The 25,234-nt window shown below is 57.5% G+C and overlaps 1 protein-coding gene across 5 annotated transcripts; it reads right to left on the bottom strand.

The window, feature by feature from the left end:
• Positions 1–26: 26 nt before the first annotated feature.
• LOC117645404 (mucin-19-like) lies at positions 27–23,842 on the bottom strand. Of its 5 annotated transcripts, none has more exons than XM_034385588.1 (15): positions 23,413–23,842; positions 22,666–22,680; positions 12,205–12,326; positions 11,846–11,968; positions 11,529–11,780; positions 4,714–11,455; positions 4,592–4,636; positions 4,442–4,507; positions 4,248–4,319; positions 3,767–4,150; positions 3,598–3,684; positions 3,098–3,391; positions 2,932–3,003; positions 449–2,776; positions 27–363 (listed from the first exon to the last, which is right to left on the bottom strand). In XM_034385588.1, the coding sequence occupies exons 1-15, from the start codon at positions 23,461–23,463 to the stop codon at positions 313–315; spliced, it is 10,704 nt and encodes a 3,567-aa protein (XP_034241479.1). In that variant the 5' UTR covers positions 23,464–23,842; the 3' UTR covers positions 27–312. The 5 variants fall into 5 exon arrangements, with proteins under 5 accessions (XP_034241479.1, XP_034241480.1, XP_034241482.1 ...); XM_034385589.1 differs by having other exon boundaries at positions 11,529–11,777; XM_034385591.1 differs by lacking the exon at positions 23,413–23,842 and having other exon boundaries at positions 22,617–22,680.
• Positions 23,843–25,234: the final 1,392 nt, after the last annotated feature.

Genomic DNA, 25,234 nt, shown 5'->3' with positions numbered 1-25,234 from the left:
TGGTACAAGGGAGAATAAAGGACTTCTTCAGTGTAACATTATTGGTTTATCATAATCAAACTTGTAAAATAAAAAATTACAAAATAAAATGGAACCTTAATGAATGCTTAACATTAGGCACCCGAGTTTAATATTCTCCTGTTCCACAAGGAGCTTAATATCACAGTATTTCTCAGGACACTGGTGCATAATATTCTAGTCTTTGAAACTAAACTTTACTCAGGTACATTGATTACAAAAAAATCAACTAAATACTGTTATCACTTAAAACAACTAAACTAGATTAGGTAGAAATGTATACAAACAAAATTCTCATATCGGTCCTAGTTTACATTCATCAAAATGGTTGTCCCAATTGGCTTTCTGGAAAAGAGGAAACAATTCATCAAAATTTAAAATGCAGTAATTTTAAGGAAGAAAACAAAAAAACAAAACAAAAAGGACTTACAGCACAATCAAAACTGCAGTAGAAGGCTCCCACACACTCGCAGGCAAACTTACTAGGCTTCCCACAGGTACACTTGTTTGTCGCATCAATTTCAACAAGGACATCAAGTTCACAGTCAGGATTATTCATAGCTTCGGCCAGCTCAGGGGGAAGCTCATGATCCTTGTCTGGTTCCTTAGCTTTTACCGAAATGAACCGACTCAGCTGGCTCACATCAATCATTTCCTCTGCGTCTTCTGCATCTTCTGCGTCATTATCTGCTAGCTTGTCCATCAAGCTGCGTATGTCAGGTGTACGTGGTTCCAAATAGGAATCCTCCCAAGTGGAAGTTACATCATCCTCTCCTGAGTCGGGGCTCTCAATCAACTCACAAAAGGAGGAATCTGAGTCACTGTTGGAATTGAACTCCAAGACTGGTTGACTGCCAATGGACAGAGATGTCTCATTGACACAGCGAACTGAGCGGTCGTCATGCTCAAGTGGAGATTTCCTCCCATTAGAATTCATTTCTGCAGCTTCGGTTTCTGATGGACAAGTCTGGGTACTGTCAGCTTCCTCTGTAATGGCAGCAGAAATGTTTCCAGCTGAAGATGTTAATTCATCTGAACTTTGCTGTGAACATTCATTTTTGTCTGATGAGGCTGAAGGTAATGTTAATTGTCTGTCTGCCATAGCTGGGTGGTCATCAAACCCAGATTCACTCCAATCTATGCCATGGAGCAAATCTAGGTATTCTTGTTCTTGAGAATTCCTTTGTGGCATAGAAGGAGCACTAGTTACAGCAGAAGGAGCAGTCAAATCCAAAGGCTGTGAAGCATCATCAGAGGGATTCGGAAGTGAAGCAGCAAAGCTTTCAGATTGAGTAGGAGGGCTCTGAGGAGAGGGCAGAGGAACTGTATCTTCATCTTCTACAGCAGCAGCCTCTCTACAGTTGGAGTTTTCGGATGGAGCTGGTGATTGGGTCCGAGACTCGTCCTCCTCAGCATCATTTACTATCTGGTCAAGAGCGTCCCCAAGACCTTCCTCTGGAACTGTATCTTCGTCTTCTACAGCAGCAGCCTCTCTAGAGTTGAAGTTTTCAGATGGATCTGGTGATTGGGTCTGAGATTCATCCTCCTCCGCATTGTTCACTATCTGGTCAAGAGCGTCACCAAGACCGTCCTCTGGAACTGTATCATTGTTTTCTACAGCAGCAGCCTCCCTACAGTTAAAGTTTTCGGATGGAGCTGGTGATTGGGTCCGAGACTCGTCCTCCTCAGCATCATTCACTATCTGGTCAAGAGTATTGCCAAGACCTTCCTCTGGAACTGTATCTTCATCTTCTAGAGCAGCAGCCTCTCTATAGTTGAAGTTTCCAGATAGATCTGGTGATTGGGTCTGAGATTCATCCTCCTCCGCATCGTTCACTATCTGGTCAAGAGCGTCACCAAGACCGTCCTCTTCATTGCTACTTTCTTCACTGGTATTTCCATCATCTGCTGCATTGCTTTCTTTATTGTTATTTTCATGACTTTTTCCATCGTCTTTAACTTTGCTCTCTTCTCTCTTCTCTTTATCACTGTCAATTTCATGGCTTCTCCCATCATCTTCAACACTGCTTTCTTCTCTATTCTCTTCATTAGCTTCTCTTTCATCTCTAAGACGGTGGTTATCTCCAATATTTTCTTCATGAACAGCCTCTTCATCACAAATGTCATTGACTCCATTTTTGCTGGCTTCCATTGCTTTACTAACAGATTCTTCATCATGATCTTCACCTTCTTCCAGATGCTGACCAGAGGGTCCTTCTGGAGATGCAGGTGGTGATAAATCAAGTGTTGATAGAAAGTCTTTCACTGCCTGACTTGCATCTGGAGCATCTTCCACTTCACTGTCATCAGATGCAGAGCTTTCTTCCTCCTCCACTGAGCATTGATGATCTTGAGTTTCTTCTGTATTAGATGCATCAGTGTCAATATTTTCCTGCATAGATGCAGGGTCCAGATTTGGTGATGTGGCATTATCAGACTCATCGGACTCAGAATCAGAGGTCTCATCACACAGATCAATTAATTTATCAACCACGTCATCTAGTGATTCACCTTCATCATCATCATTTCCTTCATCTCCATCTTCTCTTTCTTCATCATCTTTTTCCTCATCGTCATCTTTTTCTTCATCATCATCTCCATCCTCTTCATCTGCACCTCCTTCCTTATCTTTTTCTTCATCTGCATTCTTTTCATTATCTTTTTCTTTATCATCATTTGTACTGGAAGGTGCACAAGACTGCTTGTCCACAGTTGATGCTACATCATGTGGGGCAGTTAAGTGCAAAGATTGTTCCATCTGAAACAAAATGTACAAAAAAATCATGGAATAACAACAGGTATATAAACTGCAACCTCCTCCAAAAAAAAAAAAAAGAAATCTTGTTAAAATGAAATCTGACTTTCAGGCTAAAAATAATACATAATTTGCAAATAAGATAAAAAATAACTTACATCTGAATGGGAGGCACGAGCATCACAATTAGTCATGGCATTGTGTCGCTTTCCAATGGTGGTTTCATCAATCTGAAACAGAATTTGGAACATTACATTATTACAAAATCAACAAGTTGATCAAGAAGTACCACACTAATAGAAATGAATATTATGGCTGGCATACCCAATTTGGAGTGCAGAGGACATCGTCAATATCAAGATTTGACAGGAGAGGCAATGGTCCTTCCTCTTGCTGGAGCGCCCTCAACAATGGGGGTGTAGCTGGTTCAGGAGCAGCATGATGAGCCACAAGAGCAGCAGGTTGAGCTGCCAGCACTGGATCAGCGACTGGAGCTACACTAGGAGCTGTCGCCATCTGTTCACCAACAGGAGCAGTTGTTGGAGCTGCCTGCACCTGGTCAGCAACTGGAACTATACTTGGAGCTCCCACCACCATCTGGCTAGGAACAGGAGCAACCTGTTCAGGGATAGAAAAAATGCATTAAAATTTATTACATAAACAAATAACCAATTTATAGGAAAAAAAGCTAAATTTTTAGAATTTTTAGGAATAATAACTGTCAGGCATCAAAAAAAAGTAAATAAATAAATAAATGTCAAAGATTAATCCAGATAGGCAAACATTGAAAGACCGAGTTGCACACGATTGATGTTCAGTAATACCTGAAGTTGATTTTGGTGTGCAGCAAGAGGGATCAAGGGAACACTCTGTGGAGACTCTAAGTGGGACGCAGCCATGTTGACTAGGGCCTAAGAAACAGTAAGATGAAGATCACAATTTCGTTTGGAACATCTAAACCATAACACATCAAATGTCAAAATTAAACATTACCTGCACTGGATTTACTGTTAGTTGACGATTGAGCTCCTGGGTTGGTGCTGGTCCTGAGCCAAGTGCTCCACGCAGAATATTAGGGAGGTTTCTCGAATTTTGAGACTGTGTTGGTGTTTGCTGAGGAGGTACTGCTGTTGGCTGCTGGGTGGAAGCTGCTGGTCTAGAGGCATTAGGCGGCACTTGGAAGAGAGCATTAGAATCAGGTTGTTTCTGATGGAGAGGCTGAATCCCTTGCACATGGATTGGAGGCTGCTGGGTAGTGGACATCTGATATGGATGGACAGGCGGTGTCTGAACTGCATACTGCTGACGCTGCGTCAACTGTGGCTGTGCCGACACCATTTGGCTATTTTCAGGTACCAGATACGCAGCATGTAGAGCCTGGAGAGAACAATTACGCATTCAAATGAGAAGCAGTTACTTAAAATAATTGTAAACAGCACGAAAATTATTATTAAACACTGATGACAAGTTATACCTGATATGAAGGGGCGGTACGGTATAGAGCATTTGGCACATGCTGAGGAGGTTGCCCAGAGATTGGTACAGCCTGTACAGGAGAATAATGCAGCACAATCAATTTAAATGGAAATATAACATAAAAGCGAGAAACTGGGTATAAACATATTTCAATTAAATCTCTGAACAAATATATTAAGTGTGAATTAATACCGGAAGAGATTGATGAGTGGTGCTGCTGAGATAGGTTGAGTTGTTGCTCTGAGAATTTGCCATGACCTGTCAAAAAGAAATTGAAAGTCTAAAATTAATTTACACAGGACAAATGGAATGAAAGGGAAATGTAAAGCACTGAAGACGAACCATTGGAGCTGGTTGAGGCATTCCGAAGTTGGAAGACACTTGGCCCTAAGAACAATCAATGTAAATGTTAAAACCTTGTAAATTATAAAATTCAAACTAAAATCGATAGTTTGGTTGCTTACCTGTCCAAGTCCTGAGTTTGCTGCCTGCTGGCGAACGTGTCCTTGTGCCTGCCCAGCCTGGGCTGGCATTTGGGAGACTACAAAGTGCATAGTTTGAGATTGGCCAACTACTACAAATCTACGCGCTTGACTAGGGGCTGCTGTTGCCGGCTGGCTGCGAGCAGGGCCCGCATGTTGTGGAGGTCCTAGAACCGGCGTCGGATGCGCCCTCATCTGTGAAACTTGCTGCGGTCCTTGCTGCGGTCCTGGCCGCGGATAGGGTGCTGGTACCAGTGGCCTCTGCCGTCGTACTTGCGGTGGTGCTTGCTGTGGTGCTGCTGGCCGTGGTGCTGCTTGCTGTGGTGGTACTTGCTGAGGTGGTGCTTGCTGTGGTGGTACTTGCTGTCGTGGTACTTGCTGTACCCCCTGATGCTGTGGTTGCGGCAGCCACATCGGTAGCCCCTGCTGTAGCCCCTGCTGTAGCCCCTGCTGCAGCCCCTGCTGCAGCCCCTGCTGCAGCCCCTGAACTATCGTAGTCGTGGGAGGGAAAGAGATGCTGTTTGGCTGAGCGGATGATTGTTGGTGCACAGCTACAGTCTCTTGGACCGGCTGCGCGACAGGGCCACGGACAGCAGTGCTGGTCGCGCTGGCGCTGCTTGCAGCAAGCCTGGCTGCAGTGGTGCTGCCTCTGCCCGCCGAACTAGTCGAGCTGGTCGATCTTGTCGTCGCAGAGATGGCTTGGTTGGCTGTCGCAGCTGAGCTTGAAGTTGAAGCGCTCTCAGTCCTGGGCGGCGAGTCCCCGGCGGACCAGGAGTGAAGGCCCAGTGCCTTGGCGTTCTTCACTTTGATGAAGGTGCGCGGGGCTGGCGCTGGCTCTGGCACTGGGGCTGGCACCGGCACCTCGATCTTGGCCGACTCCTGAAGCAACTCCCCAAGAGCACTCTGCACATCCGAAACCGTAGGGATGCGGATCTGGTCGAGAGCGGCTGACACTGGCGACGTCACTGGCGTGGTCGCTGACACCGCCGGCGCTGCTGACACTGGCGTCGTCAGTGGCCCTGCCATCGCTGCTGACACCGGCGATGACACCGGCGACGTCGTCAACGCATAGGGTTCTGTCGACGCCGCCAGCCATTCCGCTGTGTAGACGATCTGGCCGTTGGCAACGCCGGTCGGGGTGAGCCTCACCACTGCGGCGGGCTGGGGTGCCGAAGGCTTGGTGGGTGTTAGCGGCGGGGCCGATCCAGAGGACAAGGCAGACGAAGGCCGCACTGTGGACGCCGACGACGGCGGCCGCACGGAGGGCGGACCGTTCTCGTCGATCACCAGGCGGTCGTCTTCGTCATCGGAGTCCGCCGAGGCGAGCGTGGCCGGCGTGGCCGGCATGCTCGGAACTTCCCTGGTGGTGGGCGTGGCCGGCGTACCCGGAGCTTCCCTGGTGGTGGGCGTGGCCGGCGTACTCGGAGCTTCCCTGGTGGTAGGCGTGGCCGGCGTACTCGGAGCTTCCCTGGTGGTAGGCGTGGCCGGCGTACTCGCAGCTTCCCTGGTCGTAGGGGTGGCCGGCGTTATCACAGCCTCCCTTGGCGTGTGCCGCGCTGGCGACTTGGACGGGGTCAGTGACGACGGCGAGGTGGAGGGCCTTCGCAAGGGCGGTGTCACCACTTCATGGATTCGTTCCCCCAGCCCCTCCGCAGCAAACGGAGGCGGCGACAGAGAGGGCATGGACAGATGCTCCACGTCCAGCGAGGCTGTCGTCGGCGTCTTGGAGGAAGGGCCCGTCGAAGTCTTTTGCACGGCGGCCGTCGTGGCGGAGGAAGCAGCCCTGGCAGCCTGCGGACTCAACTGCAGCCTGGGCAGCGACGGGCTTGAGGTTGGCGCGGGGCCCGCGGGGGGCGGCGTCACAGGCCGTGACTCCCGCGGCGCCGCGAAGATGGGCGTGGCCGCGTCATGGATAGACGGGGGCGAGGGCGTCTTCTCATGTGTGGCAGTCGCAGTCACAGTCACAGCCGAGCCGGGCGCGGACAACGGCGCGGCGACACTCTTTTGAGTTGCCGCCATGCAAGCTGCCATGAAGGGCCCAGTGGCCAGCCTGGAGGACACCTGGGTGCGAGGCGGCGGCGCCGCCCTGGGCGCTTCTGTGGGCTGGTGGTCTTTGGCAGGTGGGTAGGTCCGGGGGGGCGGCTTGGACGGCGGGCTGGTGCCCGGTGGCGCTTGGGATTCCTCCACTTGCTGGTAGAAGTTGGCGGCAGCGGCCGGGCTGGAGGCGGGGGGTGCTGGCGGCCGACGGGGGTCAACGAGGAGGTCGGGTCTGGAGTCCTTGGATGCGTCGGCTCGCGGGGCGCTGGCAGCAACTCGGGCTGACACAGTCAGCCGGCTGGGTGCAGCAGGAGGCCGGGCTGGTCCTGCAGTGGTGGTGGGAGGCTGGGCCGGTCCTGAAGAGCTGGCTGGAGGCCGGGCCGGTCCTGAAGAGCTGGCTGGAGGCCGGGCCGGTCCTGAAGAGCTGGCTGGAGGCTGGGCCGGTCCTGAAGAGCACTTCGGCAGGATGATCTCGGAGCCCCTGGCCAAGGACGACGGCACGGAGGAGAGAGCGGCGCCCGACGCCGTCTGAGCACGGACGAACGAGGTTGAGGTTGGTGCGTAGGGATGGGGCTTGCTTGAGACTTTAAACGCCTCACGCCACTTTTCAGAAGACTCCCGCCGCTTCGGTTCTTCTCTAGGCTTGTCCGTTCCTTGCTCCTTGTTGCTTGCGTCTTGTTGCTGTCTCGGTGACGTTGCTTTCTGCAGCTTTGCAGGTTCTGCTGGCTTCTTGTTTTCCTTGGTGGAGGTTTGTGCAGGTTCCTGCTGCTGACTTGGGCCTTTTTCCGAAGTCCTTTTCTCTTGCTGCTGACTGGTAGCTGTTTCTGCTGGCTTTGTGGCTTGCTGCTTGGAGGCTGACTCTGCTGGCTTGCCCTGCTTTGGACTGCGAGCTGGCTGCTTCTCTCGCTGTTCTGGTGGCTTCGTGGCTTGCTGCTTGGAGGCTGAGTCTGCTGGCTTGCCCTGCTGTGGACTGCGAGCTGGCTGCTTCTCTCGCTGTTCCGCCTCGCCCTCGTCCCTGCTGGTTCTGCCGAGCAGCGCCTCGAGCCTCTCCGTGCTGCAGCGCCGCGCTGGGGGCGGCGGGGGCACCACGTCCTCGGTGGGCAGGTCGGCGGCGGGCAGCGACTTGCGGCGGACGGCGGGCAAGGCGCCGACGCGAGACTCGGGCGTCACGGTGGGCCTGGCGTTGGCGCTCGCGTCCACGCCCAGGGGGATGTACTTGCCGGCAGGCGCGTAGCGTTGCATGCCGCGGCCGCGACCACGACCGCGGACTCGACCGCGACCACCGCTCAAGGACAGTCTGCACACCTTCCACGGACGGTCTGCGAGGGGCGCTTGGGACTGGCTGGGTGATTGGCCGGGTGATTGGCTAGGAGGCTGGCTGGGGGATTGATTGGGAGGCTGGCTGGGGGATTGATTGGGAGGCTGGCTGGGCGATTGATTGGGAGGCTGGCTGGGGGATTGGCTAGGAGGCTGGCTGGGCGGGGACATCTCCGGGCGCCTTGGTTCCTCCCGGTCGTTCCTGGGGCGAGGCGGCTCGGGGCTCGACGACTCGTCTCTGTACCGCACAGTGGAGCGAGAGGAGCGGGGTGAAGTCCTCCGCTCCCTGGCACGGTCGTAGCGGGGCGGAGAGCGTCTGTCCCTCGGGCGGCTGGAGTGGCGCGAGGAGCGGGGCGACGATTGCCTATCCCTGGAGCGTGGTGAAGATTGCCGTTCCCTGGTGTGGCTGGATCGGGGCGAGGGGTGTCTATCCCTGGAGCGTGGTGAAGATTGCCGTCCCCTGGTGTGGCTGGATCGGGGCGAGGAGTGTCTTTCCCTGGAGCGTGGAGGAGAACGCCGTTCCCTGTCCGCGCCCGAGCGTGGTGAAGTGCGTCCTTCCCTGGTGGAGCGCGGCGAAGAGTGTGCCTCCCTACCAGAGCCGGAGCGGGGCGAAGTCCGCTCTTCCCTTGAAGAGCTGTAGCGCGGCGAAGAGTGTGCCTCCCTACCAGAGCCGGAGCGGGGCGAAGTCTGACGCTCCAGGCGTGGCGGTGACGGCGACCTCCGAGCGTCCTGGGAGCTGCTGGACCGAGGGGAGTCTTCTCCGCGGTGGCGCGGTGAGTCGTCGTGGCGGTCCCTGGACCGTTCCGGCGAGCGCGGCGAGCGAGCCTGCTGCTGCATGAAGGCGAAGTTCTTGGAGTAGAGGGGCCTTTTGGCGATGGATAGGATTAGAGGCGGCGGGGCCCGGGCGGTCGCAGCGGCCTCGTCGTTGGTGGTTGCAGTGGCCTCGGCAGGGTCCTTGACGGTGTTGCCAACCCCGGCGCTGTCAGCCCCGGTGTTGCCAACCTCTTCGGTTTCAGTCACGTCGGTGTCCACCGAGGAGGCGTTGGAGGAGGGATTGGCGTCCACGGTGCTGGCGTCGCTCAAGTCAGCCACCGTGTTGGTGGCGCTGGCGGCTGAGGCCTTGGGCACCTCCCCGTCGGACGACGAGGCCGTCGCCGGGCTGAGCGCCGGGCTGAGCGCCGGGCTGTTGGACTCGCTCAACGACTCCATGACGTAGCCCTCCGTGCTGCGTCGCAGTCGCACCTTCAGCCCGGTGGCTTCCGCCGGCGGCAGCGGGTTGTCCTTCTTCCTCTTCTTTTTCTTCTTTTTTCTGCGCTCCGAAGGCACGGGGGGCACGTCGTCGGCGAGGTCTGCGCCGCAGCTGGCGTCTTGCGTCGTCCTATCAGTGGGCTCGGCGTCGGCGGGCTGAACGGTGGGCTGGGCGTCGGCGGGCTCGGCGTCGGTGGGCTGAAAGTCGGCAGGCTCGGCGTCGGCGGGCGGCCTGTGGGCGAACGGCCTGTCGGTGCACTCAGTCTTGGATTCCGCGGCCCGGCCAGCCACTTCTATCTTGACGGAACTTCTTGCGGCGAAACCCGCATGGCTCGTACTGTCGGGTTCACTTTTAACACTATCAGTCTTTGTCTCTTTTAATCTGCAGTTGATCATGAAGGAGATCATGTGGACCCCGGTCGGTATCCTCAAGTAACGGTTCAGAGCCTCGACCGAGGGGATCAAGGCCCCGGCAAAGGGGAACATGTAGGCCAGGTGGGCGAGCCGCTCTGCGTCCTCCATGCCAGCCGTCACCTCGAAGAAGGCCTCCACGACCTGGAGGACGTCTGCCTCGCTGGTGTCGCCTGGGGGGCTCGCTTTTTGGTCCTGACGGGCCTGGTCGTAAGTCACGTTGAATGTCGCCATGGAGATGGCATTCTCCATGGTCGGGGACGGCAGCCTCAGCAGTCTCTCCAGCACGAACTCACTGACGCCAGGATAGGCCGGCATGAAGCTCTTCACCACATCGGCCAGGCGGCCATGGGACTTGCAAAAGTTTATCATCACAACTAAAATTCCTTTTATCTCTTCTAGTTTTACTTTTTTATGTTCATCAGCTGACCCACTGGAGGCTGTACTCGCAGAAGCACTAGAAACACTCCTTGGCACATTTGGTATTGATCTAGAGGCCGGACTTGTAGAGGCACTAGATACACTCGCAGGCGCATTTAGTGTTGAACTAGTGGCTGTACTTGAAGAAGCACTAGAAACACATGTCACATTTGCCGTACCCGTAGATGCACTAGAAACGTTTTTTAGCATACTTATCGTATCACTTTGAGCACTTGGCATAGAGGTAGGTAGACTATCAGGTACTTGTAGCAGAGCAGACGGTAGATCTTCGGTGGTGGGCACCGCCCCAGCAAACTCGCTCTCGCCCAGCACCGCGTCTTCTTCGGCCACCTCAGCCGGCGGCTGGTGCGCCATCGGCACGTCCACGGGCACCAAGGCCTCGCTGGACAACTCGGTGGAGGCCTGACTCGGCGATTCCCTTGGTGCTTCGCTTGACGCTTCCGTTAGAGCTTCCGGTACTTCCCTCAGAGCCTCCTCGGGTACTTGCTCGGGGACTTCCTCGGGCGCCTCCACTGGTGCCTCCTCGGGCAACTTCGCGGGCAACCTCTCGGGCAGCTTGGTCGACCTCTTGACGGGCACCTCCACCGCCACCTCGGACTCCGACGACGAGTCGATGACGCAGACACCGTCGGACGAGTCCGACGAGATAACGATGGGCGATCCCACGGGGCTGGCTGGGAGGTCCGTGAGGTCCATGTAGGCGGGGGCGGTCCACGGCAGGGGGGAGTCGCGAGGCTTCCTCTTGGCGTCGTCCTTGCTGGAACGGCGCGCCTCCTTGTCGCCGTGCCGCTTGCCGTGCGAGGAGCTCCCGCCGCTTCCGCTGTCCGAAGAGTGCCTCCGCTTGGCGCCATCCTTGTCGCTCTTGCCGTCGTCCTTGCGGTCCTTCCGACGCGAGTCGTCCTCTGCCGACGGCTTCCTCTTGTGGTGCTTGTCCCCTTCCTCCGCCGACGCCTTCCTCTTGTGGTGCCTGCCCTCTTCCTCCGCCGACGCCTTCCTCTTGTGGTGCCTGCCCTCTTCCTCGTCCAGCGCCTTCCTCTTGCGTCGCTTGTCCTCCTCCTCGTCCAGCGCCTTCCTCTTGCGTCGCTTGTCCTCCTCCTCGTCCAGCGCCTTCCTCTTGCGCCGCTTGTCCTCTTCCTCCGACGACAGCTTCCGCTTGTGCCGCTTGTCCTCGCGGCGCCTGTCCTCGTCCTCGTCGGGCTGGTTCTCGCGTCCGCGCGACGCCTCCCTGGGCTCTGCCTCCCTGGGCTCCGCCGAAGAGGCGCTCCTGGAGCTGGCGGAAACAAGAGGGCGTTGTAAAGGGCAACATTTTCAAGCGTCTCCGCTTCCACGCGGTCTGCACTTACTTGGAGGTCTGCTGCAGCACTCGGCCCGTGGCGTTGGCGCTGCGCTCTAAGGACGGCGTCCTGGAAGGCGGCCTCGACGGCGGCCTGGACGGCGGCCTCGACTCCGTCCTGGAGGTCGAAGCCACCGCGGCGGCCGGGTCGGCCGGGACGTCGGCTGGAGGAGCATCGTCTTCCTCGTCGTCGGAGTCGTCGATGCAGTTCTTGGCGCCGCGCCGCACGGGCTTGACGGGGCTGTCGCTCTCGCTCCCACTGCTGGAACGCCAAACCCGTCAAATTTGGAACAAACAAAGCCTCGCAAAGCAAAAATAAGTACCCACCTCGACGAGGAACTCGTTAGCAGATATTTGCTGCACGAGGGCTTGCTGCTCGAGGGCTTGCTGCTGGACGAGGACCTGCTGGTGGAAGGCTTGCTGCTGCTGGGCTTGGCCGGGACATGTTTCCTGGGGAGAGACTGGGCGTGAGCGACACCGAAAAAAAGCGGTACTTCAGACAACGGCTGGAACGGAAGTTGAGGACAAATCAAGAAAACCAAAGTACAGTATGCGAAACTCGTGAGGAGGCCGTTCTACTGTTCCGCCGCAGAGTAACATTCTCATACTATTCCGACTTCCGTTCTTCTGGATTTCTCCTCAACTTCCGTCCCAGCTCTTCTCCGCAGCGCCTTGTGGCGCCTTACCTGTTGCGACTCATTGGTCCGCCAGCGTCCGCGCGCACGGCATTCACGTAGCACCCGTTCAACAGCTGCCGGATCGAGCGTCCGCCGCTGCCCGACCGCAGAGCGTTCGCCTGCTTGCGGATCTGGAACAGGGAGCGGTCACAAATGATCATTCCGAACAGAAGGGTGTCAGACTCGCCGTCTCTCTCTCTCTGGCGCGCTTATGGGGCCGCGTCCCGTCGGGGTGCGAGAGAGACGGCGGGGCCGCGCCACGAGGGGCGAACACAGCGGAACACAGGGAATGCCTAAACTCCGGGGACGGGAGTGGGGGGCTAGCGCGCTGGGAGGGGGTAATGCCTCCGCGCTAGAAACGGGAGTGGGGCCTGGAGCCGCGCGGAGGGAATGCCACACGCTGGAGAGACGACGGCACAGGGAAAGCCAAAACGCTAGAGAGACGACGGCACAGGGAAAGCCAAAACGCTAGAGAGACGACGGCACAGGGAATGCCACACGCTAGAGAGACGACGGCACAGGGAAAGCCAAACGCTAGACAGACGACGGCACAGGGAATGCCACACGCTAGAGAGACGACGGCACAGGGAAAGCCAAACGCTAGACAGACGACGGCACAGGGAATGCCACACGCTAGAGAGACGACGGCACAGGGAAAGCCAAACGCTAGACAGACGACGGCACAGGATGTGAACGAAGTGGGCAATGGTTAAACACTGTGCCCTTATCATAGTTGGAGCCAAGGTCAAGACGCAAAGAGGGGGGGGGGAGGTGCAGGGGGCTACACCAGCCTTCCGGTCGTCGGGCTACAGTTACAGTTTCTCGCGGCCCCTAGCCGGTGGCTGTCGGCGGCCCAAACGAGCCGCGACGAGCAGCGACGCCGAGACGTCCGGGCAGCACAGGCCGCCGCTATGCGACGCCCCGCGACGCCCCGCGACGCCCCGCGACGCCCAGCGACGCTATCGAAGCCGTGTGTGCATACCGCGGGGCTTGGCGCACAGGCGGTAGTACGACATGGCTCGTCGGGGTCAAGTTCACGGAGCAGCTCGGCAGCACGGCCAGTCCAGCGCCCAGTAGATTTGCCAGAAGACCGGGCGACGGCCAAAACTCTTGGAGCGTTTTGAGCTCCAGAGTCGCTAAACAGGAGTTGAACCGAACATGTGACCCCACCAAAAGATTCCTCGTTCGAAGAGCAATCGATTGATGGAGTCACACGTTCGGTTCGAGTCCCATTTAGCGACTCTGGAGCTCAAAACCCGTCCGGAATTTTGACCACCTCCACCGGTCTTCAAGCTAGTCCACTGTGCAGCGCCGCAACATCCGCGCCGCTCTGCGCATTTCGGCAGCGACTGTACCACTGGACCACGGCTAGCACGCCTTTCCTAGTCCTGCTGGAGATCGTCGAGACGATGGTCGAGACGGTAGTGGCTGGGTCTGGGCCGTAAAGTACAACCCCCGCCAGCCCGCCAGCCCTCCACGGCCCATTGTGTGACACCTCGCAGGGTCGCGCGGGCTAGTACACTGTCACAAACACCGCTCCAAGGCAAAGAGTTGGGTCTTGCCGGCCTGCCCAAATGGGACCTCTAAATGCCGAGTCCTACGGAAAGAATGAGTACCCTCTCCGCTTTCGCCGCTTTGTTGACGAAGGTTCGGACGGCACGGTCATTTCATCCCTCCGTCTCTCTCGCACTCACGGGGCGTCCCCGCATGGCTGCGAGAGAGACTGAGCGACCAAATCACTGATCGGAATCAAACTGCAGGGGGCCCGGCCCTGTCAAAGACCTGCGAGGGAAAAAAGTAGGGGTCGTGGTGACGACTACGGAGCAGGTGCAAAAACCTCCATGGACCACCTACACGGTAAGTAAAAACACACTCGCATTCTAGGCTCCGAGCAGCAAAAGGCGACACGCCTCGGGCGGCGCGACGCTGACGCCGATTCGAAACCGACCCGCCCGTCTCGATGCCGTAGGAGAATCCTGTGGCAGGCCGCTAATGAACACTGTTAAAAATGTCATGAATTTTCATTACAAATATGTATTGAAAATTCATGAACGCCATTAAATTTCACATCGGCCATGAAATTTCATGAATCTACAGTCAAACTCCTCGTTTTGTCCCGCTTTGGACAAAACGAAGGACCGACCCCGGCCGGCCGATGCGGATTAGGCCGCCGGAATCCCTACCTGGCCGGCCAGCGACGGCAGGCATCGGCCGGCGGGGCGCGACCCGGGCCACGGTGGTGGGGATGACTCCGGGACAAAACGAAGGACCCAGAAGAGGGACAAAACGAGGAGTTTGACTGTAATGAAAGACGTGACTGTGACCGATAGTTTAAGCCCTTATTGATGCTGCCGGCAATGTTAACGAACACAGGGAGCCACTAAGGAGGTTAACAAGCCCCCTCTCTCCCACGTCACTGCACGTGGTTCGGGGACGGTCCCTCGCCCTTCGAGTCTCAAGTCAGCACGCTGCGCACTGCGTGGACTGCGTGGCCTGCGTGGCGGAGTCGGCGCGGCTGGCGCGGCACCGTTCACGCGGCGGTTCGCGGCGTCAGCGAAAACGACCAAACGGGCCAAAGCCATACGCGCGTTCCACGGCCTTTCTTTCAAAACAAAATTAAGGCCCCGTCGGGCAGCCACTCCGTCGCTCAAGTGTGTGGCAGAGAAAACGCCATAAACGCCAGACGGCCGTTCTGAGGAAAACAAGGGACACCGTGAAAAGGGACTCTCGTTAGACCAATTCCGGATTTTCCGAGGTGCGGGAAGTTTGACAGCCACAATGCCGATTGCCCTATTTTCTAGAGGGTGGTAGTCGCCCCCGCCCCGCCCCGCGCCGGCGTGGGATCACACTATATCAGCGCGTCGCGCGAAGTCGGTCCATACTCCAAGCGTGGCGGCCGTAGCGCGTCCATACACTATGTCAATATTTATTAGCACGGCGAAAGAGCGCCGCGCCGCAACACAAACTGCAATGTAGGCCCAGCACGGCGGGGGGGGGGGGGGGAGCGAGAGAGACAGACAGGCAGAGCGACGACGTGCGACATCAGTCGGCAGTGTGGCGCAAAAGGCAAACCGTTCTGCGCATGCACCCCTTGCAATTTGATCGACCTGCCCCCCCCCCTCCCCCGGCCCCACTAGCCTCACACGCGCCTCACTGGCCACACCCATCACGGCAAGTCAGGACGCAACACCCTGTGGCTGATTACCCAGTGGCAAGTCTCTCTCTCCCTCGCACTCATGGGGCGCTCCGTACCGATGCGAGAGAGGCAGACCGACGACCGCACCGTGCAGAATCAGTCTACTGATCAATTGAGCATGCCCAGAGCAAGCACTACTGCCCCTTCGATCAGGGGGCGGCTTGGAGGAAGAGCCACGGGTACGACTTACGACTTCGACTCCCCCCCCCCTTCTCTCTCTCTCTCGCGTGCCCCTCAAGGAGAAAGACAAAATCCAGGCAACCCCCTGCACAACCTTCGTTTCGTAAGCACCACAGCCTCTCATCTTCGTGAATAGCCTTATTTCTAAGGGCCAAGGCGTAGGAGGACCTTTTGAGGAAGGGGAAGGGGAGGGGAAGGGGGAGGGGAAGGGGGAGGGGAAGGAGAGGGGTAAGGGGGGAGCGGGAGGCACCCGGGCCCCTCCCCCCCTCAGCCAGGTGCACACCACGCGGCTGCACGATCGAATGCGATCCGGCCTCACCGTTAATCAGATTTGCCTCGTCAAAGTTTGAGGAGGGGGAGTCTGGTCGGACAAGTGACATTCGTGCACGTTTGTTTACGTGAGGCGTTTGGGGCGAGGACAAGATGCGATGGCGGGCACCGCTGGAGCTGGAACCTGCCACGCGGCTACACTAGACTCGGCGGGCGTTTCGTCCCTTTCCCCCACCTGTGTGAGCGAGCGGGGCGCGCCGGCAGCGCGAGAGAGACAGAGCGACGAAAGCGCGCCGATCGCGACCGCCGTGCCGCAACAATGGCAGGGGCGGGCAGGGGCGGCGGGACGACGGGAGACACTCACCGAGCGCAGGACTCATCCCTGAGACGCCCTCATCAAGTCGCCACGCGGCCACGCGGCCAAACTCACTCGCGCACACACACTCGTTTTCCGCACGCTGGTGTGTACACCAGAAATTACAGCTCGACGCTCGGCGCGCACCACTGCTGCTGGCCCCGACCGAGAACGTACTGACTGACCTGATGCTGATGCACTGCAAGAAGCACGGCGCGGGCGCGGTGGCTGCCGCCACCACCGCCGCCGCCACCGCGCCGTGCCGCCGCGCAGCCACCGCCGCACCGCTCCTATCCCCGGTGCCTAGTGGCGGCGGCGGCAGCGCCTACAGCCGCTCAGCTGGCTGGCTGCTGCTCTGCTACTGGCCGCGCTGGCCGTGCCGGGGGAACGCCGCCCCCTCCCCCTCCCCCTCCCAGCACCGCGTCTTCCAGGGAAAACTGCCCCGGCAGAGGCTGCATGCACCGGGCGGCATGCGGCATGCCACGGCATGCTCCCTGCGCTGCACCTCAGCGCGACCACGTGACGTGCGAGAGAGAGAGAGAGAGAGAGAGAGAGAGAGAGAGAGAGAGAGAGAGAGAGAGAGAGAGAGAGAGAGAGAGAGAGAGAGAGAGAAAAGATGCCGCAAATCGGACAGCCTTGTTCCTTCTGGTGCAAACATCCGCGGCGCGCGGCGAGGTGGCCGCCCGGGGCGTCCGGATGCTCCAGCAGGGCTCCTGAAAGGAGCCCCAGGAAGTGCAGCGTGATCGCCACGGCGCAATGTCAAAACCCAATTCTTTTCATTGTTTACACAACTGGCCCTTGTTCGCCCTTGTTGGAGGCGCGAGCCCATCCGAGGGGTCAACCACGTTGGATGTTTGGGGACACAAGATTTCTTGAGGCAAGAGATTTCGCAAGATATCATCCAATTTTACGCAAAAAAATCTGGCTTTTAAGTCTTTCACGGGAAAGATTTCGGATTTCCAGGGATTTTTAAGGCTCCAGGGGACACAGGATTTCTCGAGTAGTTGCCCGCTCGTGCCCATCACTCTAGTTTGCTTTGTTTTCCACTGTTCCACATCGATTCGAAGCTAGACTGGCTGCTGCGCGCCGGAGATGCCCACCCCAAAGTCGACGACCACCTAGAACGCAATTATTTTCCAAAGTTTTCACATCGATTCGAAAGGGGAGGGGACGCTCCCCCCATACCTCCACAAGTCACACAGCTTCGAGGCAGGCGAGTTCTACGCAAACGAGCGACGCACTGACGACGGGGTTCGGGGACCTTGTTCTCACCGCGATTTTGTTTACATTCAACGGCTGCCTGCAATAAACCGTTTTCGCCTCCCAAGGCTGCCCAAGGCCTCCCAAGGCGCCTTGCTAAAGTGTCGCTCCAGAGGTGCAGAGCCGCTTGGCCGCTTGACGCGAACCGCGCGAACCCGCCGAAAGAAGCCGCCAAGAAGAAGCAGCAGCACCGGCGGGCGGGACAGCAGGGAGATGGGGAGCCGAGGTGTTTTCCGCCTTTTGTATTTTTTTCGTGTCTGTCGCCACTACACTGCAGTTCCCCCCCCCCCTCCTTTCTGTCGAAATTTTGACTAAGATTTGTCATTTTGTCATCAAACTGACGTCACTGTGGGCGTTTTGTCGGAGTGTCTTGCTGGCTCGGGCCGATGATGATGGTGGGAAAGGGCATTCGGGCGGAACTCGCATCGGATTGCAGGGCGAAGTCCTTCGCGGCCGTCGTCGCTTTAGATCCGGACGGTCCTTCGGCGACTCGGGTCGCTCGTTCTGGGCCAGTTCAAGTGCTGTAGGGCAAGCCGTGGGGCAAGCCGTGGGGCTTGACGCGCAACGCAGTCGACTCGACACTCTCGGCACCACGCACTGGAGGCCCCCGAGCCGGGCCCCAAACACACTCAAACCCCAAGCAAGCGGGGCGCGGGCCAGACACAACAAGGCTCAGGCTCCGTGGCTGCGAGGCTCACATCGCGGCCTGACGTCAGTGGCGGATCCAGAGTCGGCACAAAGGGGGGGGGGGCAAAGTAGCACTTTTTGCCTACTTACAGGGGCAAATTGGTGCTTTTTGCCTACCTTTCAGGCGGCTATCTAGGGGTCAAGGGGGGGGCAATTGTCCTTTTGCCCCCCCCCCCCTGGATCCGCGCTTGCCTGACGTGGGCCCCACCGAGGGCCCCACGGACCTGCGAGGGCCGCCGCCAAGGCCCCCCCGGGCGCAAAGGTCCTTGGCGGCATGCGGAGTCGGGAGGGTAGGCACCGCGCAGCGCACCTGCCAGACACGATGTAGAAACGCTCCTATGGAAAAACAGCCGTCCGTGGCGTATCTACATCTAGACCACAATCAATCCTTTGCCGGTTCGGGCCCCGTGCGTAACTGGAACGCCCCATGCGTGCGCGAAAGACAAAAAACGACTGTCAGAGTCGGTCTGCGCGTAGCCGCGGGAGCCGCACTGTGAGAAAAAAAGTACGGAAAAAGTACGGAACATGTCTGGTCAATAATTTGCCTGGACCGTCCGTACTTGCCAACTACGGAACGTTCCGTACCTTTTTTCCGTACCCATTTACATGGGTTCATATGGAGCAAGTACGGAACGTTCCGTACTTTTCTCCGTACCTCCGTACTATATTTTTCTGTACCATTTCCCTACAAAAGTACGGAATTTTTTACAGTGCGCGGGCGTTCGAGAGACAAAGCGACAGAAGCATACAAATTGATCCAGGACCGGTCGAGGCTGCGTGTCGCCGCCGTGTCACAAAATTGTTGGCCCGGACTGTAGGCCATCTGCCGCCAGATTCCTAGAGTCCTTTTCGTCGCTGTCTCTCTCGCACTCATGGGGCGTCCCCTGTGGGTGCGAGAGAGACAGCGCGACGACTCTCGGAATCGGGCTGCTGGCCACTGCTGGCCGCCGCTGGCCGCCGCACCGTCCGAGCGCTTCGACGAACCGTCACACTGTCCACGACGTAGAAACGTAGAAGCGTTTCCACATCGTGCTCTGTCCCTCTCGCACCCGCCGTGCACACACCCCTGCGACCCTGCAGGGACGACCCACGAGTGCGACGGAGACAGAGCGACGGCAGGGCGCGGGACTTTCCGGGCGGCAACCCGCAGGAAGCTTAGCCCGTCCAGTGGCCTCGGCTGCAGGGTCGCAGGACTGCGGGGTTGCAGGTTCCAGTCCAGGAGAGATCAACACAATGCGCTGATTGCAGAAAGAGGCCGCCGCGGATGGCCGGTTGCCGGTGCCGTGCCGGTGCCTGGCCTTTGGCCTCGCCGATGCCTCGGCTGTAAATCCGCGGGCTTGACGTGACAGGCCGGCGGGTGGATGGCTGCTCGGGCGTGCCGCGTGTCGCCGTGTCGTGTCGCCGCCCCGCAGACTGATTCTCCCGCGGCCTGTCTCTCTCTCACTTCCACTCGTGGGTCGTACCGCACGGCGAGAGAGAGAGAGGGGGGACGGTCGCACTCTGCGTTGGTCCGCCGGCCCGCCAGGTCCGAGGCCCGCCGCCACTGCGTCGCCGCTCCAGACAGCGCCTGGCTGATCCCTCCATTGTTGCCCGGCACGCCAACATGCCGAACTGCTGCACTAGTTCCACATGTCCAGCAGACAACGCGCCCGGCAACGGGACTGCCCCGCATCTGTTTCGGAGTGCCTCGGCTCGCCTCGGTCCTGCTATCGGAGGGGCCGGCTCTCAAAGTGCCGCGACTAAATTGTTATTTACATGCGAAAAGGAAGTGAGTGCGCGGCCGATGCGACTAAACTGCCGCCCACCCCTCGTCCCCAAAATGGTGGGCACCACCGGGTGCTTCCAAGAGTGGTTCGCTGAAGGGGGCGGATTGGGGGCGGATTGGGGGGCAGCTGGGGGACAGCTGGGGGACAGCTGGGGGACAGCTGGGGGGCAGCTGGGGGGCAGCTGGGGGGCCTCCTGGACCAACCGCAACAATAACAATAATGAGACTATCGCCCCAGTCCCACGCCATCCTGAGCGAGCCCAGTACAGAATTTATAGTTGAGGCGCCAAAGGGTTGGAGTACTGGCCCCCCGGGCCGACCGAGATTAAAAAAGAAAAATAAAGTGTGGCACTCCGGCCGGCCGCTGGTACGAGCTACTCCAGACAGTCTTTCCTATATAAAATGTGGCAACAAAACAAAGAAGTTTGATTAGCGGAGGAAGGGAAGGGAGTGACCACCGGCCCCCGTGCCTCACGCAGCGAACAAACGGCATCCTCCTGCATAGCAGTCAGAACGCCTGCCTAGGCTGGGCTGATCTTGGCTGATGCACTCGCCACGCCTCCGCCGCCACCGCCTCACCGGGTCGCCCGAGACAAAGTAGCCAAAGGGAAGGGCAAGGGCAAACTCTCATCCTTCAAACGACCGCTTTAATATTCATTAACGTTTGTGCCGGTTTGTGCGCATTGGTAGAGTTTTGTTGGGCACCACCGGGTGGTTCCAAGGGTGGTTCGCTGAGACCGGTTGGGGGCGGGGGCGCAGCTTGGGGGCGGCTTGGGGGCAGCTGGGGGGCAGCTGGGGTGCAGCTGGGGGGCAGCTGGGGGGCAGCTGGGGGGCAGCTGGGGGGCAGCTGGGGGGCAGCTGGGGGGCAGCTGGGGGGCAGCTGGGGGCAGCTGGGGAGACAGCTGAGCTGGGACATGAGCGTGGCAGAGTCTTCGTTGCCGTCAGCTACATCCAACGATTTGGTGCAGTTCTTTGAACAGTTTGATCGAGCGAGGCTCGATTTTGAAGGTGAGATGACCGCCGGTCGGGAAGTGAGTTTGTGTGTGTGCACGCGCGCGCCGCACCCAACCTCGCTCCAGTCATGAGCGGTTTTCGATTGCAACAGGGTACGCAGATGCACCGGATAATTGAGTAGGCTCGCCTGCCACGCCTCCGCCGCCCCCGCCGCCCCCGCCGCCCCCGCCTCGCCCGAGGCAAAGTAGCCAAAGGGCAAGGGCAGGGCCTGGGGCGCCGTCACCACTGCCCGCAAGCAGCTGCACGTCAAACAGGTGCAGCCGCCGCCATGCGGTCCGTTGCGCCCGCGTTGCGCTCGGCCCTGCAGGGCCGGCACGGCGAGCGAGGACACTAACCACCCCGATGACCCGCCGGACACGGCCGGACGAGGGACGCTGCTGGACGCTATGGCTGGACGCGGCGCCACCCCTCCTAAGGCGACCCCGACCGCGAGGGCGCCCACGCAGAGCGGCGCCAAGCGGCGCCAAGCGGCGCTCGTCCGGCCAGGCACCGGCTTTGCTGTACACACAAAAACGACTCTCGGAATGGTGTGCTGGGGCGACGCGGGCGACGCGACACTGACGTCACCGTTGTTCGGTTTTTTGGGTGCGGTGGGTGAGGTGTGTTCATAACCGTGCACAGGTCGAAACACGCATCGGCAGGATGCTTCGTGCGATTGTGCCTTCCACACGACACCTGGTGATAGCGCCCCTAGGACCCCCACCACGTCGAACGGCATACCTCCTGGCACGATTGCAGGAACACCACTCGGACGGCCAGGTAGGCGTCGAACGCCGACACCACGTCCATGACGACCACCAAGGCGACCGCCGCGAGGAGCAAGGGCCAAAGCACTGAGGGACGCCGGGGTGTGCCTACCCCTTCGGAGTGTACCCCTGTACTCGCGGGGCGGGGCGGGGCGGGGCGGGGCGGGCTTGGGCGGGGCGGGGCGGGGCGGGGCGGGGCGGGGCGAGGCGGGGCGGCGCGAGGCGGGGCGGGCGTCGAACGCCGCGCCCGCCCCCCGCGCACAGGCGCGCACAGGCGCGCACAGGCATGCAAAATGCACCAAGTGCAGGTGACTGTCCTTCCGGTTCGAACGCTCCCTCTCTCTCGCACCCCAACGGGACGCCCCACACAGACAGAGTGAGGAAGCGGCTCTTTTGAATGCGCCTACTGCGCCTGCTGCCACCCACGAGTCCCTCGTCGTCATTGTCCTCGTCACTGACCTCAGGCGAGGGCCACCCCACCCACGCCCCCTCCCCTTGAACTTCTTGACTATCAATAAATACTGCGCGCGTGATGATGAAAGGGACAGGCGGGGTTGGCGGGGCGGGGCTCCCACGCGCCAAGCGGCGTGTGGCGAGAAACTACCAGCCCCAAAAAAACTAAACAGATACCTACTTGAAAAGAAAGTTACAAGTGCGGTATCTGTTTGGAATTAAAGTTTCAAAGAAAAACTCTTTGCTTTTGTATGATATCATCTTTCTGAAAAGGGTCTGAAATGGCCTACAATTATTTAAGGTCCAGCCAGTCAACCTCGTTATAAAAAGGAATCCACCCGCTTGCACGGCATGTTTCCAAGATCAAATCAGATTTCAACCTCGTTATAAAAAGGAATCCACCTGCTTGCATGGCGTGTTTCCAAGATCAAATCAGATTTCGGATGTGTTATCTAAATTGTCAAATTTGGATCTTAGAAGAAATATCTACATTACCTATTACTTCAAAGTCCTTGCTCTGCCAAGCCAGTTACCAAGGACTTACCCTCTTTTCCAGTTTCTGAAAACAAAAAGAAACACACAAAATGTAATTGACCAGAATGGGCTGGGAAACACGTCGGTTGATGATGTAAAACTTTAGAGTGAAAAGAAACCTATGGAAGAGTCTAACACACAGTCTACAACAGAGCTTCTAGTGTAAATTTTGACAAGAAAGCACGGTTCACATAATAAATTAGCAGCAAAAAATTAGAGAAAACTATTCCAACGCAGTTAACACCTCGAAATTGTGCAAACACACATGGACCAGATAATGTGTGCAGTCATACTTAGACAGCAAATGAAAAGTGCAAACTAGATGTCACAATACTTCATTGAATAGGCTTTTGGAGTATGTACATCAAAATAAAAAACTAACAAGTAGTAAATTAAAAGTTACAAGTTACAGAAACGACGGGGACGGAAACCAAGATACTCTATTGTAAGTAAGAGGACCACCTTCTTCGTGCAATACAACCATAAAACATAGAAATCCCTTTGATTTCTACAGGGTTTCAAAGAGTTTCAGGATAAATTTAGCCATAAGCTAAGTAAAGTCAAAGCCACTAAGAGCACCTTTGTTTACGCTCTGGACTTTCTAACCTAGCAAACAGCAGCCCAACAAATACATTCAGTTCCGTCGAAATTCAAGTAAATATGGACCAAGGCAATAAATAGATTTCAAAGACAGCATTACCCAAGTCAAGTGTGACCTCAATCAAAGAGGTAATAGAATTTGAGGCCGACCACTAACCTTTATAAGTTCGATGTCTTCTGAGGCACATAACTCTCCTTCTTGATCCATTGTCTCTCTTTCCCGATATCACAAGCACACACATTTTCACTCACAGACAGACGGGCACATGAGGCGTGCGAACTGTTGAAAGCATTTCACTCGAATTTTACGAGGGCCCTGCGCCCTCAATCAGAAATTTCTGGCGTCCACTGAAGCTACATTCACGATAAATGGGACATTGACAACAGTCAAACGGCCAAATCCACACTCCAGAAAACACAACTTCCACTTTCCGAAAAACACTCGCACTCGGCACGTTCTGATGTGGCCGAAAACGGGTTAAGACTGCTGCAGGACTGGACAAGTGTTTCGCTTTTGTAATCTGGACCGCAACACCCGCGTTCCGTCAGCCTGCGTCAGCTGAGCGAGCTGCTTTCTCGGGCCGCCGAGAGATGGCGCTGGCGGCGGCACGGGCTGGGGCCTCGGGCAGCCTGGCACGGGCACGGCCGCGCGGTGGCGCCTCGGCGGCAACGAGCAGCGGCGGCTGGACTGGCTGGGTGCTAGTGCCAGTGTGCCAGCCCAGTGGGCCCAGCGCCCCGCTCGCTCTCTGATCTCTCTAGCCTCTCTAGCGCGGAGCAGACCGAGACTAAAATTGCGTCATCCCGTCCCTGAGACCAACCGACAGAGTACGCGCATGCAGGGCCCAATCGGCTCCGGCCTGCCCGAGCAAAAGCTTGGAGTACATCGTCCGATTGAGGTCTTGAGATTCAGGGCGTCCCTGGCCGAGCCAGGCCGGTTTAGAGAACCCGTTAGGACGTTGACTCTCACCAATTGCAATAAAGTGATACGATTCCGGCGAAGCGGTCCGGGCGAGATTTTGTTGCAGACGCACAACTCCTTAACGATAATGCCCCTTGAAAAGCGGTCAGGTCAGTTCTCTTGTGCGCGGTAAGTAACTGTGGTCCTGGCGCACCACAGTGTACCAGGAGGAGAGGCTTGAAGTATGCACATCGATTAAAAAGAGTCACCTTGCTGGACAAACTGGTACAATGTCGCCAGAACATGCAAATGAGGTTGCCGGACGTTCACGCGTGACGCACTGACAAACAATTCAGGCCATATAAAAAGGAGTAGCACCGAGATATAGTCAGTCTGGTCTTGGCCCCCGCGAGTGCCACGTCGCAAGCCTCTGCCACCGGCCCGGCACTCGGAGCACCGTCGGTTCCTGGAATCAAGGCCTATCTTCCAGTGAGTCCTGCAACTCTGAGAATCCACACCCTTCCCTGGCTCCCCCTTCTGACAATCGGATTAGTTTCTAATTGGGTCGGAAATTGGTTTCCCCCACCACTTCCCCACCGTTCCCCGCATGTCCCCTCTCGTCTGGGGGCCAACAAACCCCTCGCCTGGGGGCCAACAAGCGGGGAAAGGTGGGAAAGTGGTGGGGAGTACCTGCTTTCCGACCGAATGCTAGTGGAACTGGCTCATCAGGGGGTTTCGATGAAAGCAAAGTGCACTGCAAAGTCATGGCTATGGACTCGCTAAGACGATGAAGCACCTGGTCAGGTAAAAGGCTGAGAAGTCCTACCTAATCACTTTCACCAAGAGTGCAGCTATCTTAGCTTGCCGAGCGGTCGCGAGCGAACCTGCAACCGACTGGAGAGCGCTTCTGACTGGGCAGCATGGCTAGCAACGAGCGAGCTCGGGCTCGGATGAGGTTCGGCTTTCGGGCTTGCTCGGGCTCGTCCGTACATGCTCGGGCTACGTTCGGTTTCCGCCGGACTAAACCGGTGCGCGAACCAGATAAAACCGGTGCGATCCAGTGAGACAAGCGGACACGGGG

This window comes from Thrips palmi, unplaced genomic scaffold, assembly GCF_012932325.1.
Source record: "Thrips palmi isolate BJ-2018 unplaced genomic scaffold, TpBJ-2018v1 HiC_scaffold_18, whole genome shotgun sequence".
In the NCBI taxonomy this organism is placed as follows: Eukaryota; Metazoa; Arthropoda; class Insecta; order Thysanoptera; family Thripidae; genus Thrips; species Thrips palmi.
This window is presented reverse-complemented; position numbering and strand designations above follow the sequence as displayed.

Coding starts and splice junctions, on each gene's coding strand:
- LOC117645404 (XM_034385588.1), bottom strand. CDS start 23,463: ATGGATCAAGAAGGAGAGTTATGTGCCTCAGAAGACATCGAACTTATA. Junction 3,392..3,597: donor CACACCAAAATCAACTTCAG/GTATTACTGAAC, acceptor ATCCCTGAACAG/GTTGCTCCTGTTCCTAGCCA. Junction 3,004..3,097: donor TCCTCTGCACTCCAAATTGG/GTATGCCAGCCA, acceptor ATTCTGTTTCAG/ATTGATGAAACCACCATTGG.